The sequence below is a fragment of the Homarus americanus genome, unplaced genomic scaffold, assembly GCF_018991925.1.
Source record: "Homarus americanus isolate GMGI-L3 unplaced genomic scaffold, GMGI_Hamer_2.0 scaffold23578, whole genome shotgun sequence".
NCBI lineage: Eukaryota > Metazoa > Arthropoda > Malacostraca > Decapoda > Nephropidae > Homarus > Homarus americanus.
Window position 1 is genome coordinate 9,881,705 of NW_024733231.1, and position 18,176 is coordinate 9,899,880.

Below are 18,176 nucleotides of genomic sequence, written 5' to 3' on the forward strand. Positions count from 1 at the left end.
GTGATATCACCCACTGTCATGTCCAGACCAACACGATTACAGCCATAGATCTCGAATTGTGCTCAGTAGACTCTCTACTGGACGTTGAGTGGAGAGTAACAGACGACCTCAGAGGAAGTGACCAATGCTTGCTATTATTTCTTCTTCCCCGGAGGTTCTCCCGACACCATAAGGTTCCCGTTGGCAATTAGATAAGGTGAACTGGGATTTGTTCAAGGAACTTGCAAGGTAGACAGTTGCTTTGAAGAATTTCCCTCTGTAGATGAAGCAATTGAATACTTTGCCAACCTCCACCAACGGGTTGGTCACTGTTCCATTCCTCACACCTCTGGTCGTGTGGCTCAATGATCTGTTCCTTGCTGGTCGCAGGAGTGCAGACAGGCAGTTATTGAGCAGCACAGAGCTTATGACTACTACATGCATCATAGGACAGGATTTTATCATGTGGAATACAAACGGGCCAGAACCCAAGCTCGTCAAATATTAAAGAATGCCCATCACCAGTCTTTTTTCTCTTTTGTCTCCTCTGTAAATGTAAAAACTCCCTTGTCACAGGTATGGAAATGTGTGAAGAAAATATCAGGCAAGTTTTTATCTAATCCTCCCCCAGCTCTCAGGGCTAATGATGGCAGCTCAGTTGCCGCCCCTCAAGTTGCTGAACTTTTTGCCACAACATTTGAAGGTGTGTCTTCTATGACAGCTCAATCCTCAGAGTTTACACAGGAGTGTAGAGTAAAGGAGTAATGGGCCCTGGATTATGGAGTGGGACGTGGTCAGACACACATCATGTTCTTAATGAAAGAAATGTGAACTGCCCTTTCACTTACTGGGGATACATCAACAAGGCCTGATGATATCCCATTTTCAATGCTTCATCACTTTAGGTTGAGGTACAGACCTTTCTATTAGAGCAATATAACAGGAACTGGTCCTTCCTGTCCTCATGGCAGGAGGCTAATGTCGTGCCTTTCAAGAAAACTGGAGGAGAGGGTCTTCACCCGCTAGATTATCGCCCCATAGCTCTGACCTCCTGTATCTGCAAGCTGTTTGAAAAGATGGTTGGTCAAGTCACGATTAGTATACTACCTGGTGAAGAATGCCCTTTGACCATATCAATCTGACTTGTTGCCAGGATCTCATCTGCATTTTTTCGACCCAGAGAAAGCATACGACACAGCTTACAGATTCAGCATCCTTAAGGAGTTTCACAATTTTGGATTGCAGGGAAATTTACCATCCATCGCACTTTTAGGGTCTTCAGGTCTTTATCAATTCCAAGTCTACTAGTTGACGCTGATGACCCAGCCCTTGATCTTAGATGTCAGTATCTCCAGGTTCAGTGTTGGTTTTGCCTCCACAATCTGTAACCAACACTTGTATAGTTGACGAGATTATGTCCCCACACTACACTCAGCCTCTCACGACCTTTCAGCTTCAGAGTAAGGGAGGTTGTGAGTCTTCTTTGTCTTCCTCCTGGTGCTTAGGGGGGACGTACTCTCCTCCGTGGAGGAAGCCGACCTTCTACACAAGCTTTGAGTTTTATCTATTAATGTTTAAATGGCTTTTTGAAAGTTCTATGTTATTTATTACTCTGTCTTTTATTATGCAATATTTGATTCTAGTCTTTAAAGTTATTATTTTAATTCAGTGACATATGACACAAGTTGTTATGTCACCAGGGAAGTGTTTACCACAATTAATCAATTCTTAAACAAAATATTTTGACATGATATAATGATGGGGACTCCATTCCTTATAAAAAAAGGAATAAATGTTTGTACAGGAGTCTGTAACATCAGTTCTAATTAAGGTAGACACTCGATTTTTACTAGAACAATCCTGATTTATTTATTTACTTATTTATTTCTTATTTTTTTATTTTTTTTACAGGGATTAGCCCACACAGGCACAGGTTACTGACCCACATCGGGGCCTGGGGGGTGAAAAGGTGGTGGTGATGGTGGTGGTGGTGGTGATGATGATGATGATAATAATAATAATAATAATAATAATAATAATAATAATAATAATAATAATAATAATAATAATAATAATAATAATAATAATAATAATAATAATAATAATATTTTATAATAATACAGTAATAATAATAATAATAATAATAATAATAATAATAATATAATAATAATAATAATAATAATAATAATAATAATAATAATAATAATAATAATAATAATAATAAAATAATAATAATAATAATAATATAATAATAAAGAACCATAAAGATATACAAAAAATATCAAACGTGAGAAACAATATCTGTATGTTGTGTTGTCAATAGTTAGAGAAACAATTGAGACCCTGCAACTGTGTGTAAATGAGGCAGAAAGTCAGATCAGCAACCTGGGACTTGGTCACAATTTTTGTGATGCCATATGGCAGCAGGGTCTACCATTAGACAACACATTATGCTTCCAACATCTTTCCAGGAGGTAGTACCTCCCTGTTTGATAGCTGCCTACTACCTAAGAGTTTGGTTAAATAAATATATTTAAAAAACATAAAGATCTATATGATACAGCCATGAATGGAGCTGTGAGTCACAGCCAAGACAGTGAATCTTTTCACTCTTCACAGAAAAATTTTCCAGAGTCTAAACAACGCATCTTGCATGGAGCTGTATTTATTTATGCAAACACCACTGTACATGTACAGTATATTTTTAATATTGTAATCATTATAATGTATACTACTTTCTATACAGTATATACTGGACACACCAACATATGTTTTTACAGCTGGATAGCGGTAATCATTGGAGAACGATAAGAGTAATTAGAAAAATGTTGTCGTGTACCCTGGACGATATTTATCGCTTCGTTAGGCAGTGGCCAGTATGGGGGTGGTGATAGGAGTGTTGTTTGTTGTACCAAGTGAACAGGCGCTGACTCAGTCCTACTATAGTATAATGAAGCCAGAGGGTAGACTATACTGAATCAGCTTCATGTATCTACCCGGGTCCTGAGAGGCTAACATATAACCACCTGTACCTCTCAACTGATCGCCCTAAACACACCGAGGCTTTCTGTTCTGAGCCAGACCTGCAACACGTACTCGTAAACCTGTTGTGTTTCATTGTGGACATGAAGAATATTAATTGAACAACTTCTGATTATATGCAGCTTATATTGTTACGACAGGTTGTACCTCTCTAGTCCCGCAACCTCGGGACCTGACCGGTGCCGGACCATGGAAATTGCCGGACCATGGAAATTCACCCTTTTCCTGGATAGATAGTGACTTGTGCTTATGCTTGGAAGCACTAGCACCACTTTCTCTGCATCATGGTCTCTTTGAAGACATATTGAAGGGTTAAATGTCGTATAATAGCTTCTCAAATTTTGCGAGTTTTTAATTCTTAACATATTTTATTGGAACACAAAAAAATAAATAAATAAAAATTTTGACGGCAGAAACTTGAATTTCGACGGGTTTGAACGGCCCGCCAACGTGCAGACGACGTGCATAATCGTGTAAACAGTGTCATTTCTCTTATGTACAAAAGATTCATTATTGTTTATTACTGAATGTCTTTTTTATTGAATTAATGTTTATGTGTGCAAAATGAGCAATACAAATCATTAATAATACGTAGAAAATTAAAACACATAAGGAAATGAGACAGCATTGTTTTCGTTGATTACAAAACCAGTGACTGACTGGTTCTACATATAAAACTGAAGAAAATAAGACCCTGGTTGTAGCTGTAGTAAAATTAATATGGTTGTTTTAAGCAATGTTATTTAATGTTAATAAATGGAACAATAGAAGTAGCGAACGATAATGGTAAAGAAAAAAAGAGAGCTCGCATATGTAAGTGCGCACACGTGAAAGCATATCGTCATTACTTTACATAAGAATATGAAAGCAACACTTATTTACTGTTCATATATATTTTAATTAATGTTTCTGAATTTGTTTTTATTGAATTAATGTGTGTGTGCAAAATTAACAATACAATTTATTAATAATACGTGGAATATTAGAGGAGACGAGACGGCTGCCGGCATTGTTTATGTTAAAGCTTACGAAACCAGTGACTGATTGGTTCTACATATAAAACTGAAGAAAATAAGACCCTGATTCTGGCTGTAGTAAAATGAATGTAAAAAAAGGAATATGGTTGTTTGAAGTACCTGTAATGTTATTTAATGTTAATAAATGGAACAATATAAGTAGCTAACCATTAATGGTAAAAAAAGTGAGACTGCGCGTATGTAAGTGCGCACATGTGAAAACATATCGTGATTACTCTACATAAGAATATGAAAGCAACACTTATTTACTGCTCATATATATTGAAGGGTTAAATGTTGTACTCTGTATAGACAAGCAGAGAGAGAGAGAGGGAGAGCAGCCGAACTGCCGGATGTAAACACACATTAATTTCCCGTGGCTTTGTTTTTTTTTTTTAAGGGGATTAGCCCACCCGGGCATAGGTCACTGACCCACATTGGGGTGTGAGGAGCAAAAATTTAATACTCCTGTAATAATAATAATAATTCAGATAAGTTATAAAAAAAAAAAAGCTGCCTATCTACCTATTGGACAAACTAAAATCGTTCCGGACCACGGGAGTTTCCGGACCACAGAATGCCGGACTAGAGAGGTACAACCTGAATTAAGATAATGTAATTATTTGTGTGCAAATATCAAGAAAATGTATTCACATATGCCACTGAACCTTCAGTTCCCTCTTGTAAATTGATCATTCGTATTTGACAGGTTTGACCGAAATAAATTTGTCGAGTTGACGTGACATGTTAATCTCCTTATGGGGCGATTATATATTATGTTGTCATCGTGAACCTAGAGTAGGCAGACACTGTCCACTCAGCTGAATGTAATACATAATACGTCTTAACACTTGTGATGGAGGTGGGGGTGGGGGGGATTAGTGGGTCAAGTAACTGACCTGACCTGATGCAATGTCAGGTCACCCATTCTTGGGGTGGGGGATTAATGGGTCTCATGACCTGAAGACAAAATTTAAGGTGCTCCAGTGTTTCCCACTTCCTGAATGTACCGTACAGTATATGTAACTGTAATCACTTTTTACATCTTAGCACTGTTTTTACACTGTATTATTGGCTGATTTTGATCTGGTAAAGAAATGTACAGTACTGCAAAATATAAATTGTACACAAAAACAGCAGCTAGCAAGGGAACAATGGCAGCAGAATATAAACTAAGCAATCCAAGCAGTTAGGCCACCCACGCGCCTGGCACGTGAGAATGGATTGGAGCATAATGCAATCTCTCGGTACTCCCTGAAAATTTATTTCTAAATCCAGAACAGAGATTTGGAGTGTGTATCTGATTTTTTTTCTTCAGAAAATGCGCCTGATTTTTCAACCTTGTATGATCTGCCTATTATGGTGTATGTTCATCATAAATAATATAACATACTGTATTAAATAATAGAAGGAAACACAATATATAATTGGTTATTTGACCTCAAATAAAAGGACAAACTGAACCAGAAGGTAATCTCTTCCCTGATGGTGGGACTGGCCTTGCCACTTTCACATTTGTTTTGATTTATTCATTATATTCTCATATGATCAGCCTCTTATGGTGTATCTTTCATTATTAATAATATAACATACTAAATAATACAATTTGTAATTTGACTAAGATAATGAAGACAGATGGACAACATCAGATATAGGTAGGTGTGTGTGTGTGTGTGTGTGTGTGTGTGTGTGTGTGTGTGTGTGTGTGTACGAGAGTATGTGTATGTGTGTGTGCATGTGTGTGTGTACGTGTGTGTGTACGTGTGTGTGTGTGTCATATAATACACGCTTGTCTTTCGCTCTCTTCCTAGGAGGACTATCATTACCATTGTTTGATATATTTTACCTAAAATCTTCCCATTTTTCTGTGGCTGAATGTGTGTTGAATGTAAAGCTAACCAATCACAGTGCAGCATTATGGACGAGTCCATTGTAAGAGTGGGGAATAAACTACTCACTCAAGGGTCCAAGAAAAGGGAAGAGGACAAGGGATTGCTGGCTGGCGGCAATTTCAGATGACCGCGTGTGGCAGGAATTTCAAAAGTCAAATATTGAAGGGTTTGGACAAATGTTTCTCAATCAGAAAGGGTCCGGACTATCCGAAATATGGATTTAAGGGGTCCGGGCTTTCGAGGGATTACCGTAGATACTTTGGTCATATAATTGGGGATGAGGGAATAATAACAGAAATATTATTGGGCAAAGTTGAGGGTGGGAGGGCCAGGAGAAGGCAGAGTCTGGGATAAATTAAACACTGGGTTCACAGAAAGATACAAAATCTTAGAGGATTGGTAAGAACAGCCCGAGAGTGTTTATAGTGTAGCAATGTGGTCATCAATCCCCAGATATGGGGACGGTACTCTGATTGATAGAATATAGTGTACTACTGTGGTAATACAAACTTTATAAGGATTGTAATTTAGTTTATTGGGTAATGGTCATTTATAAGAGTTTACCATTACTGTATGCCTGCACTGTCTTGACACATAAGAAACTGTATACAGTGATCCCTGGGTTAATGAGCGCCTCGGTTCACGAGATTTCGGTTAACGAGTTACCTCCCATAAGATTCTTAACTTCGGTTAACGAGCAATCCCTCGGTTAACGAGTTTCTTACGAGCCGACCTCAACAAGTTTTGGCTTGCACTTAGCGGTCCACCAGCTTTAGTATCAGTCCGCCAATACATTAATCAGTTCTAGGGCTTAAATTCCTTACTACTTTAGTAAATATCAAGAAGTTTATACTATTCAATAATTTTAAACATTTAATATTAAATTTTTTAGTCATTTTAACAATTATTGAACATAATTGAAGGTAAAGTGACTAGTTTTATGCGCGCCATCCAGCCTCTTAACACAGCAAACAAGCGTTAGTCTCTCTCTGTTTTCAGTGAAGGTAACATCTTGCTTGAGACTCTCTTCAGCTAAATGCTTTTTTTCTGTGTTTCCAAGCAAATTATTGGTCATTTTGAAATTTATTTTACATGTTGACAATATATAGCGCAGTGCAGTGTTATTTTAAAGAAAATATTCTTTACTTACAGCAAGTTTATACCTAAAAGATCACGTGGTGACATTGTTTGAATCCAGCATGGGGCCTAAGAGATCAAGAAAAGCGATTTCAATCCAAACCAAGCAGGAAATTATAAAAAAAACATGAACAAGGCATTAGAACAAATGCGCTATGCAAAAATATGGCATGTCGACATCAACTGTGTCGACAATTCTTGCAGAGAAAGACAAATTTAAAGAAGTGAAAGTGAGAGACAAATCTACCAGTGTTTAAAAGTAGATCACTAATTGCAGAAACTGAGAGGTTACTTCTCATCTGGATTAAGGAAAAACAGATGAAAGGTGATTCAGTTTCTACTGAATTCATTTGTGAAAGAGCCAGGGAGATTTATGAACTTTTAAAGACAGATCAACCTGGTTCTTCAGGCACAGAATTTGAAGATTTTCGGGCCAGCAAAGGCTGGTTCGAAAAATTTAAGAAAAGAAGTGACATTTTCAGTGTTGTTAGGCATGGTGAGGCTGCTGGTGCTGATAAGGAAGGGACAGCAAAGTTTTTAGTGGAATTTAAAGAACTGATGGAAGAAGAAAATTATCTTCCACAGCAAGTGTTCAATGTGGACGAAACTGGGCTGTTCTGGAAAAAGATGCCCAAAAGAACATTCATCACCAGAGATGAAGCCTCTTTACCTGGGCATAAACCCATGAAAGACCGTCTCACTCTATTGCTTGGTGCCAATGCTTCAGGGGATTTCCGACTGAAGCCTATGCTTGTCTACCACTCTGAAAACCCCAGGGTGTTCAAGCAACAGAAAGTGGTAAGAACAAAGCTTGGAGTTTATTGGAAGTCCAACCGTAAGGCATGGGTGACAAGACAACTCTTTAATGAATGGGCTGTTGATGTGTTTTGCCCTTTGGTCAAGAGCTACCTAACCACCAATAAACTCCCTTTAAAGGTTCTTCTCCTCATGGATAATGCTCCTGGTCATGACCCTGACCTTGCCAGCAATTTGGAGTATCAATTTGACTTTGTGAAAGTGTTGTTTTTGCCTCCAAACACTACATCAATCATACAGCCAATGGACCAGAATGTGATCAGCAACTTCAAGAAGATGTACATGAAGAAAATGTTTAGGAGGTGTCATCAGGCAACTTCCACTGATCCTGAACTAACACTGAAACAGTTCTGGAAGACACAATTCAACATCCTGGAGGCTGTAAAATTGATTGTGTCATCATGGCAAGAAGTCTCCACTAGATCCCTCAATTCTTCATGGAAAGCCATCAGTAGTCCATGATTTTGAGGGATTTGAGGAAGAAACAGAGTTGGACCAGGAGATTGTGTCCATTGGTCAGTCATTGGGCCTTGAAGTGGAAGAGGATGATGTCGAAGAGCTTGTGATGTCTCATGAGGAGGAACTTACTCCTGATAACTTGAAGCAACTGGATGAGATGTTAGAGGCTGACAATGGTGAGGAGGAAATTGAAAGTGATGACCATATGTCAACTAAAGAGTTGAAAGATGTGATTTACCACTGGGAGAAGTTCAGGGAGCTGGCTTCAAAGCAACCAGATGTGGAAAAAAATGAAATAACTTTGTGCCATGTTGAGGACTCAGTGGTCTCCTTCTTTAAACATAAGTTAATGGTGAGGAGGAGAGATGCCCCACAGACCACAATTGACACTTTCTTCAGTAAAAGGCAGAGGGAACAAGATGCTATCCCTCTGCCTTCCACTTCAAGAAGGAGAGTGGATGATGCTAGCCCTCAGCCTTCCACTTCAAGAAGGAGAGAGGATGTTCATGGTGGAGAATCTGTCAGTCCAGAGGTTCCTGACATTTTCATGGAAGGTGACTCACCTTCCAAGAAGCAGTAAAATGCTTCTCCTCCACCTCCACCTCCACTTCCTTCTCTTCTCCCTTCTCCTCCTCCACCTCCCACTTCAAATTCACATCATCATCATCATCCAGGAGCCTTCTACATACACACCTCAAAGTAAGTGAACTATTCTACCTTTTTTGTTGAATTTAGGCAATTTTCGGTGAGCTGGAACCAATTATCCAAAAACCCATTGAAACAATGGTTTCGGTTAACGAGCAACCTGCTAGAACGGATTGTGCTCGTTAACCGAGGGACCACTGTACTGTATTCCCTAGTCTACAGTATGTACACCATATAAGTGCACTGTCTATACACACGCTTAAAGCATTCCTGTATAGTCTATATGCATGATAAACCATCTGAAAACATGTATGATGATTTCAATGAATAATAGCATTATTATTATTATTATTACAGTCTGTCCTCGACTTACGACGGGGTTCCGGACCGACGACCAGGTCGTAAGTCGAAAATGCGAAAATAATGCATAGAAATTCTAAAATGAAACATGGTACAGTAAAAGTAATCGACAATGAAAAATGAATAAAGTGTTACTGTGCACTTACTTTAATGTAATCAGCTGAATGCACACGGGGCCTCAATAATTTTTTAATTGTTGATATCATCGAGTGAGAGAAGCCTAGGTCGCGTGAAATTTTTTCAGTGCACAGCGCGATCACTAACACTAATGACGGCCAAACACCAACTGAGCGGGCTACGGCGTGGACGCTGTACACCACGAGGCGGCCCAGCCCACACTGTCGTACGGGACGAAAACGTTTCGGTACTAGAAAATACGTAATTTGAAAAATATTTTATACGACTGAGGTGGTCGTATGTCCGGGTGGTCGTAAGTCGAGGAGTACCTGTATTAATAATAATAATATTATTATTATTATTACTAGAATGTCTGAAAAATAATCAAGATATTAAGTATTATACAGCATGCCCTGACAATTCACTGATTTTTAATTCGCAGTCCTCGATTATTCGTGGATGACACCCTGGATGTACCCAAGAATGTCTGTAAGTAGTTTTAAAGTTGCCGGCATTTTCATGGCTGAGACAGGGAGACATTCATTCTAGAGACAGTAATTTTTACATGGAAAAAATTGCCATATGGCAACCCAACTAACTCAACTTTAGTAAAAAAGCATGGAGTTCACTTGAGGGTAGACTCTCACATTTTTCTACATTTCGATACATTTTGTTGCCTTGTTTCTGATTATTTGCGAGAGGATTTTCAAATTATTATTTATTCATTTGTTTGTGTGTGTGTGTGTGTGTGTGTGTGTGTGTGTGTGTGTGTGTGTGTGTGTCTGTGTGTGTACACACACACATATACAGTATACAATACAGGTAAAAGAAATAATTGTCCTAAAGGCAAACACATAAAGGGAATACAGGGTATACATTTCTTTGCACACGATTAAAAATGTAACCCCCCCCCCGGTCAGCAAATGATATTTGAGGATTAGGCTATTTGCAGCCATTTTGAGAACCATACCGCCGGGAATTTTAATGGTATGCCGTATATGACTACATTTTAATAAACACCAAATTCAAGCTTACCTTTATCTGGCTGTTCATGCTGTAGTAAAGATGTCACAAGATGGCGGTAAATGATGTGAACAGTGGTGGCTATCTGTTGCTGTGTGGGCCGGCTGGCTGCCCGGATACCGTCCAGGTAGTGTGTGGCTTCCAGTGATCGCACCAGAGAGTAGCTACTGCTGTTCCACAGACTCTCCAGGCCAAAGCATCCAGTCATAACCTCGTGATACACCTGAGAACATTTTGAAATACAGTTCAGGTATCTCTAGCTATGTGAATGGGTTAGGTGCCTGAAAACATTCGTTTATTTAATTTTTGTATCTTCATTAACAGAACATCTGGGAAAAAGAAGGTTCAGTTCCCCCAAAGACAAGAAAACCCCAATTTCATACTCTAAAAACATGACAACAGTTAAAAAAAACTACTTAGCTAATGATGAATAGTATAAGTGATATCCCCGTTAGCCGGAACAATGGAGGAGTTGTCGGTCGGAATTTTTTGGTAAGATGACGGTCAATGGGTAAAGAAAACGCTTCAATTCACTATGGTAATGATATTTTAAAATAGATTGAGCCAAAAAGTGTAAAAAATGAGGGTTAAAGTTGCTAGAAAGTCACGTGACTGTGTAAAGCTCTGTGATTGGTTGTGACGTCACAGACTAGCGCGAGCAGCCGAGGGGGAGCCCGGAGGCAGCCAGCTGTAGCTGTCCAACCTTCTCAACTGATCGGCTCTGTAAATATATATTATTAGATAATTAATTGTGCTTTACTGTACAAAGTACAACCCTTAGGCCCCGGGTGACGTTCCAGAACATCCGCCTATTTTCCTGCCATTTTTTTTTTAAAGTTTATTTTTTTTCTTGATTTAATCCCGCGGGTGAAGGGGGGGGAGGGGGTACTGCCAGCAGCACCCTAACTCGGGGCTTAAGGTTTAAACAATAAGACACATTATCTCTACAGGATTTCTGTTGCAAAACATTTTTCGATTGCATAATAAATACAGCCCAGGTCAAGAGGCTTACAACCACAAAATCATTGCCATATGACAAAACTTTTATTTATTTTATTACGGAGTTGTGGTCACGGCTGTGATAAAGGCCAACCAGGGAGTGTAGTACTGTTGTGCCTTTAGTTAAATAAGTTCATAGTGTCATCAGTGACTGTGGAAGAGGTTGTAAATAACTTAAAGTGAAGAACAAACTGGCGAGCAAGCTGTTAAGGACCACTGCCAGCAGAGACCAAGTCGTGTTATAGGTGCCACAGACTTTAAATTTTATTTTGTTTGTGTGTTTTCTCAAGGACTGAAACTGTGACTACAATACACCACTCACAGGGAGATACAGTGTACACAGTGATATAGCACAAAGAGATATAGTCATTAATGAAAACTGGAAAAGTATAAGGAAATAATAGTTAAAATAAAATCAAAATAAAATCATCAAGCTTGACTATCCTTTAAGGCATTCTATTACCGCCCCAAAGAAAGTTGTATTTTATTTTTCTGTGTTTCTAAAGGACTGAGTGGGCATATAAAATCCGTTATTCATAGCAAAAGGAAGTGTACATGGAGATAGCACATAGATACTCACAAATCACTGAAGTGAACAGAAAAAATAAGAGAAGAAAAACAGAAGACAACTCTAAAGGCAACAGGGGAGGTTAAGACCAGTAGAGGGCAGCTATAGGTACTGTTTGTTGTTGTTGTTGTTTTTTTAAATAGGTGTAAATCTATACACAGTCTGCACACCCCTGCCCACAACAGCAACAACAACAACCATGAAGAGTATGATATGTGATTACTGCGGAGTGATGACGGATATGGAGGATACAGGCCTGACCAATGCAACGTTTAGGACGACGATGCAAGCTGCCGTAAAGCATGAAGGCTGTTGCTGGTATTGCCCTGACTGCATGGTAAAGGTGAATGAGGCGATTGCAAGCCATAAGGGAACGAGTTCCCTAGGGACGAAAATAGATGAAGCTGGAGCCTTGCTGGTTGCCAAACTAGAACAAGTTGGGAAAGACATCCTTGCTAAGACTGAGGAAGTAGCCGATATAATGGAGGTGGTTGCTAAGAGGAGTTATGCTGAGGCATTAGCAGGGCCACGGGAGGTGGCGGAGAGTAATGCAGGATCAGAACAGGTTCAACAGCAACTAGGGACTCTGAAGAAGTGTGTCGAAGAAAGGACAATTAACGGACCTACTGCTAGGGGAGAGGAGGAACAATGAGAACGTCTCCACCGCAGGAACAATGTAATAGTTTTTGGAGTCCCTGAGAGCCAGGCGGAGGGAACTGAGAGTAAGGTAACACATAAGATGCGGTTCAAGAATATTTGTACAGAGGTTCTGAAGATGCCATCAACCCCTCAGGATGTGAGGAGGCTGGGACAAAAGCAGGGGGATAAGCCTCACCCTCTCAGGATCACACTAGTGAGTGAGGAGGAGAAATGAGAGGTAATTCGGCAGGCAAAAAACTTAGCAAGGAGCGAGGCATTTCGGAGTGTATTCATTCACCCAGATCGCACGGTAATGCAGAGGGAACAGCACAAGAAGCTCCTGCAGGACTTGAAGCAGAAGAGGGTGGAGTCAAGGAGGAACAGAGATGGGTGTACATGGGTTATATTCAGGGAGAGGGTGGTGGAAGCAAGTGTGCCGACACAGGGCCGGGGGACAGCAGCGCACCCTCCACCCACTCTACCCGGGAGGTGGCTCCAGTTCTGCCTACCAGCCGGGAGGAGGCGAGCGCCATGCAAACAATGACATTTCTAACCACACCCTGCAAAACACAGTGCACTTAGCAAATGCTGCAGCTTCTAAAAATGGGGGGGGTGTTACTAATAAGAGCAGAGACATTACCAAAAACAAATTCTGGCTTGAACGTCATGTACTGTACACTAATACTGACATGTTTCTTCATAAGAGAGAGGAGTTTGAAACGCTACTAAGAGTACACCAACCAGATATTGTAGGATTTGTAGAACCGTTGTACAAGAACAGGAGAATCGACCCGAGGAATGTGAGTTCAGTATTGCTGGATATGACTCATTTACAAACCTTTCTCAAGAAACTTGCAATAGGGGTGTGGTTATCTATGCTAAGCAAGACCCTAGAGCCAGCCAGGTGAGGGTACAGGGAGAGGATGTTTTTGAAGAGTCCAAGTGCTGTAAAATCAAATTAAAGGGAAGGGGCTTACTTGTTGTCGGGTGTATCTACAGATCCCCAAACTGTGGCCCACTAAATCATAGGAACTTAAGAGCCTTAATAGACAATGCAGTGATGCTCAACCCTAGCCACCTCCTTATCATGGGGGACTTTAACTATGGAGACATCGACTGGAGAAACGACTTCATCCCAAATGACTTGAATAACCCTGCTACTCTTTTTGTAGAAACTCCGAGAGATAATTTTCTGTCCCAACATGCTAGAGACCCGACACATTACAGAGGGGAACAAACACCCAAGCCACCAGACCTCATCATAACAAACGAGGAGGGTATGGTGTCCAAACTGGAACATCTACAATCAGTTGGCACCACTCACCATGTAGTGTTGTCATTCAGATTTAACTGTTACCTAGTTCAAGATAAAGCCAGGTCAAGGTGCAAATATTACAAGGGAAATTGCAACAGGATGAGGGAAGAGATGAGGGGTATCCACTGGCATGACTCACAAAGGCACCAGAATGCAGACACTATGCTGAATATCATAACTAGTAAAGTGACCCATTTGAGCGATAAATATATACCCAAGATCAAACCCAGTGCCTCTAGGAATACGAGGGGACCCCTACACATGAACCATGCGGCGGTCGACAAAGTTAAGAAGAAAACCCAGAAATTCAAGACGTGGGTTGGGTCAAACGATGCGCAGGAAAGGAGGATGTATGCAAGAGCCAGAAACCAAGCAAAGATAGAATGTAGAAAAGGAGTTCCAGAGGCTGGGTTGCAAGCGAGGTCAAGTCAAGCCCAAAGGAATTTTAACGCTATGCAAAGTAGAAATTAAAAATGCGAGTAGCAGTATCAGACCTGAGGCTTGAAGATGGTAATTATACAGATTCTGACCAGGACAAGGCTGAGGCATTGAACAGCTTCAATTCCTCAGTGTTTACAAGAGAGGATGCGACTAACCTTCCTGCGTTTGAGGACAGACGGTTCGACACAGCACTGACCCACATTGTGTTCACAGAAGAGGGTATTAGAAATAAACTGTCCAGGCCAAAGGTCCGTAAGAGTCCCGGCCCTGACTCGGTGCATCCTAGAGTGCTAAGAGAGTTGTGCAATGAGCTTGCTGAGCCCCTGAAGATCATGTTCTGTAAATGCCACAATGAACAAAAGGTCTCCAGTGATTGGAAAATGGCTTATGTGAGTCCTGTCTTCAAGAAGGGCGATCGTCACTCCACGAATAACTATAGACCAGTTAGCCTGACCAGTATAATATGTAAAGTACTTGAGAGTATAATCAGATATGCCACGATGGATCATCTACTAAGAAACAACCTTGAAAAGGATTGCCAACACGGTTTTATGCCGGGGCACTCCTGCTTAACACAATTACTCAAGATATTGGATATTTGGACCCATATTCTAGAACGGGGTGGTAATATCGAAAATATATACTTAGATTTGCCAAGGCTTTCGACAGTGTACCCCATGAAAGACTGAAAATCAAACTGGAAGGGTACGGAATTTGGGGAAATGTCCTAGCGTGGATAGAAGACTTTCTACATGACCGCAAGCAGTGTGTGGTGATTAATGGCATGAAATCGTCATCTGTGCCTGTCACAAGCGGGGTACCACAGGGCAGTGTATTGGGCCCGCTGTTGTTTGTTTGCTTCATAAATGACATGCCTGACGTTGTACACTCCTCCATACAAATGTTTGCCAATGGCGCCAAGTTATTTATGGAAATCAAGAACCAAGTGGACTGTGAAGAGCTGCAGAAGGATCTCTGTGGGCTCCAAGAATGGTCGAAGAAATGGCTGCTGAGATTCAATGTCACGAAGTGCAAGAGGATGCACCTGGGGCGTACCAACGGTAAGGAGGCGTATCATATGTCCCAACGGGATGAAGAAACTGCACTATTTGAGACTGATTGTGAGAAGGACCTATGTGTGTATGTTGACAATGAGCTGAAGTTGTCAGGCCACTGTGAGAAGAAGGTAAATGAGGCAAAGAAATTATTAGGTCTCATAAGAAGGTCGTTCAGATATCTAGACGGTACGTCCCTCGTAACGACCTTCAAGAGTAAAGTGCTTCCCCATCTGGAGTACTGTCACCCCGTGTGGTCCCCGAGATATGCTAGGGACTGTCAGGTGGTTGAAAATGTTCAAAGGATGGCCACCAGACTGGTGCCTGCACTTTGGCTCCTCAGCTACCCTGAGAGATTGGAGCGCCTGAACTTGCCTAGCTTATACTACAGACGGGCAAGGGGTGACCTAATTGAGGTGTATAAGCATCTCAAGGGGCAATACTCAGTCAAGTGTCCTTACTTGGAGCTGGCAGACGCTAGTCCCACAAGGGGTCACAGCTCAAGGTTAAAGAAGTCGCAGGTTTAGAAAACTTTCAGGGCAAAATTTTTTGGAGTGAGAGTTGTGAACTCTTGGAACAATCTGCCAGAGTGTTGTGACGGCACCAAGTGTTAACTCTTTGAAGACCAGACTTGATCAACACTGGAGCAGGTTTAGATAGATTCAGGAGCCGGTGCATGCCCAATAGTTGCCAACAGTGTGTAACAGAGACGTGACCGATCGCCCAAGCAGCTAACGAGCCAATCAGTGGTGAAAAGGATAAATGTAAAAAGTAAAAAGTCACAATTTTTGTGATGCCATATAGCAGCAGGGTCTACCATTAGACAATACATTACGCTTCCAATATCTTCCTAGGCGGTACCTTCCTGTTTTGTAGCTGCCTACTACCAACAAATGAGACGACTCTCTCAAACCTGGAAAAATCACTTATCCATGGAATTTTTTCTGGTTACTGGGAAAAGTTGCCAAGGGTCTAAACTATGTATCAACTTGATTCAAAACTATGCATCTCATTTAGCACGGACACTCTCCCATTACATCTAGACTACAGTCACGAGCGAAAATATTTATGGCTAATGAAAAACGGCATAAACTTTTATTTACATGGAGACATGTTCCTGATGACGTTATTTTTTACCTAAGAAATATACGAGTATACAGTACTGAATATGAAGGGTAGAGGAATTTATAAACATAGATTATTACAGTAACGTATCTTTACTAATTAAAGAATAACAAACAAATAATGTTCTGTACTGTATCATGAATGACAGTCACAGTACAGTAGACTGAGCGAGATGCAGTGGGTGGGAGTCGACCTATTTAGGGGGTAAACTGACCGCAGTGTACCAAAGTTCAAGCAAACCCACACCTGTAAGCTGAAACATACAGGTTAGGTATCCCTTATCTGAAATGTTTGGGGCCTTAAGGATCTCGGATTTGGGATATTTTTGGGTTTGGGAATACAGGTATGCCACCGATTTTCCAGGAACTGATGGTCCAGTACCTCCTTTAGTCCAGACAAAATTACGAGAGGGCAGTTGACTTACCTCCCTCCCTCCCTCCCAGACTGGGTAAAGGTAGTTTAGGCTTAAAGTTTTTATCGTATGAAATGTCACAGACAAAACTTTGCAGAATATAACTTACATTGTTGGAATCCTTGTAAGATAGTGATTAATTTGAGTACAGTATAGTCTGGATTTACGCGGCTTTTGTTTACGTGTTTGGTCATTTACGCGGTGCCTTGCCAGAATGAAATGCTTTAATTACGCGGTAAATTTGGTCATCAACCTGGGAAGCGGCGCGGGCAGGGTGCGCACAAGGTCGCCCAGTCATCAAAACATTACCGAATTCTTCACCCGCCACCCACCACAGCCGGCCCAAGTCAGTGATATTGATAGTGATAGTGAGGATATGGACTTTGAGGGGTTTGACAAAGAGGCCCTGCAAGCCTCTGTGGTGGATAGTGATACAATTGATACAAGTGATAAAGGTGAGGGCCAATAATCTGCCCTCTGCCTCGGAACCAGACCCCCATCCCCGTGTGCCCAGCCATCTTTTCTACTAACTAAGTGTTAAAAAACCTAATATTATTGATATTTCTCTTAATTATTAATTGTGTGTGCATACCATCATAAAATTAAGATGATATTTTGACTACAAGGTATGTATTGTGTCGGAAAAAGTGGAGTCGGCCCAGTCTCTATTTCAATTAATCTCATATGTTCTGTTATTTCTTTTACGTGTTTCTCGTTTTACGCGGGCCTCCACGGGTTCAATTGACCGCGTAAATGCAGACTATACTGTATAAACATCGCATAGTTTGGACAAGAGATAAAAAATTTAGTCCTTTAGTGTAGTACATTTGAGTATAAAGTGTGTACAGTAATATGTTACTAAAAATTATGGTTTTTCACATTTAATTTACATTTAACATTTGTTTAATTTAAGTTTCTAGCAGTCCATGGTGTATAATCAGTGGGTCAGAGGAGTATTGTTGAATTATTATTACCTGACCTCGGTTGGTCCGGGAAAGCTTTGGAACCAAGGGTGCCGGAAAATTGGTGATGTAGCTGTACCTATATCCTGTATACAGAACCTGTAGCTCACCCAGCAGGGACGGGGCCTTAGTCTATGCACAAAATTAATTTATATTTCATTTAAAGTACATGGA

At 40.6% G+C, this 18,176-nt stretch overlaps 1 protein-coding gene across 1 annotated transcript in view; it reads right to left on the bottom strand.

Annotated features, from left to right (window-relative positions):
• LOC121869749 (probable E3 ubiquitin-protein ligase HERC1) overlaps nt 1-18,176 on the bottom strand; it is a gene marked incomplete in the record, with an annotated part of 301,592 nt that overhangs the window by 81,108 nt on the left and 202,308 nt on the right. Inside the window, 1 exon segment of the mRNA XM_042371322.1 lies at nt 10,499-10,709. Coding sequence (XP_042227256.1) covers nt 10,499-10,709 — 211 coding nt within the window.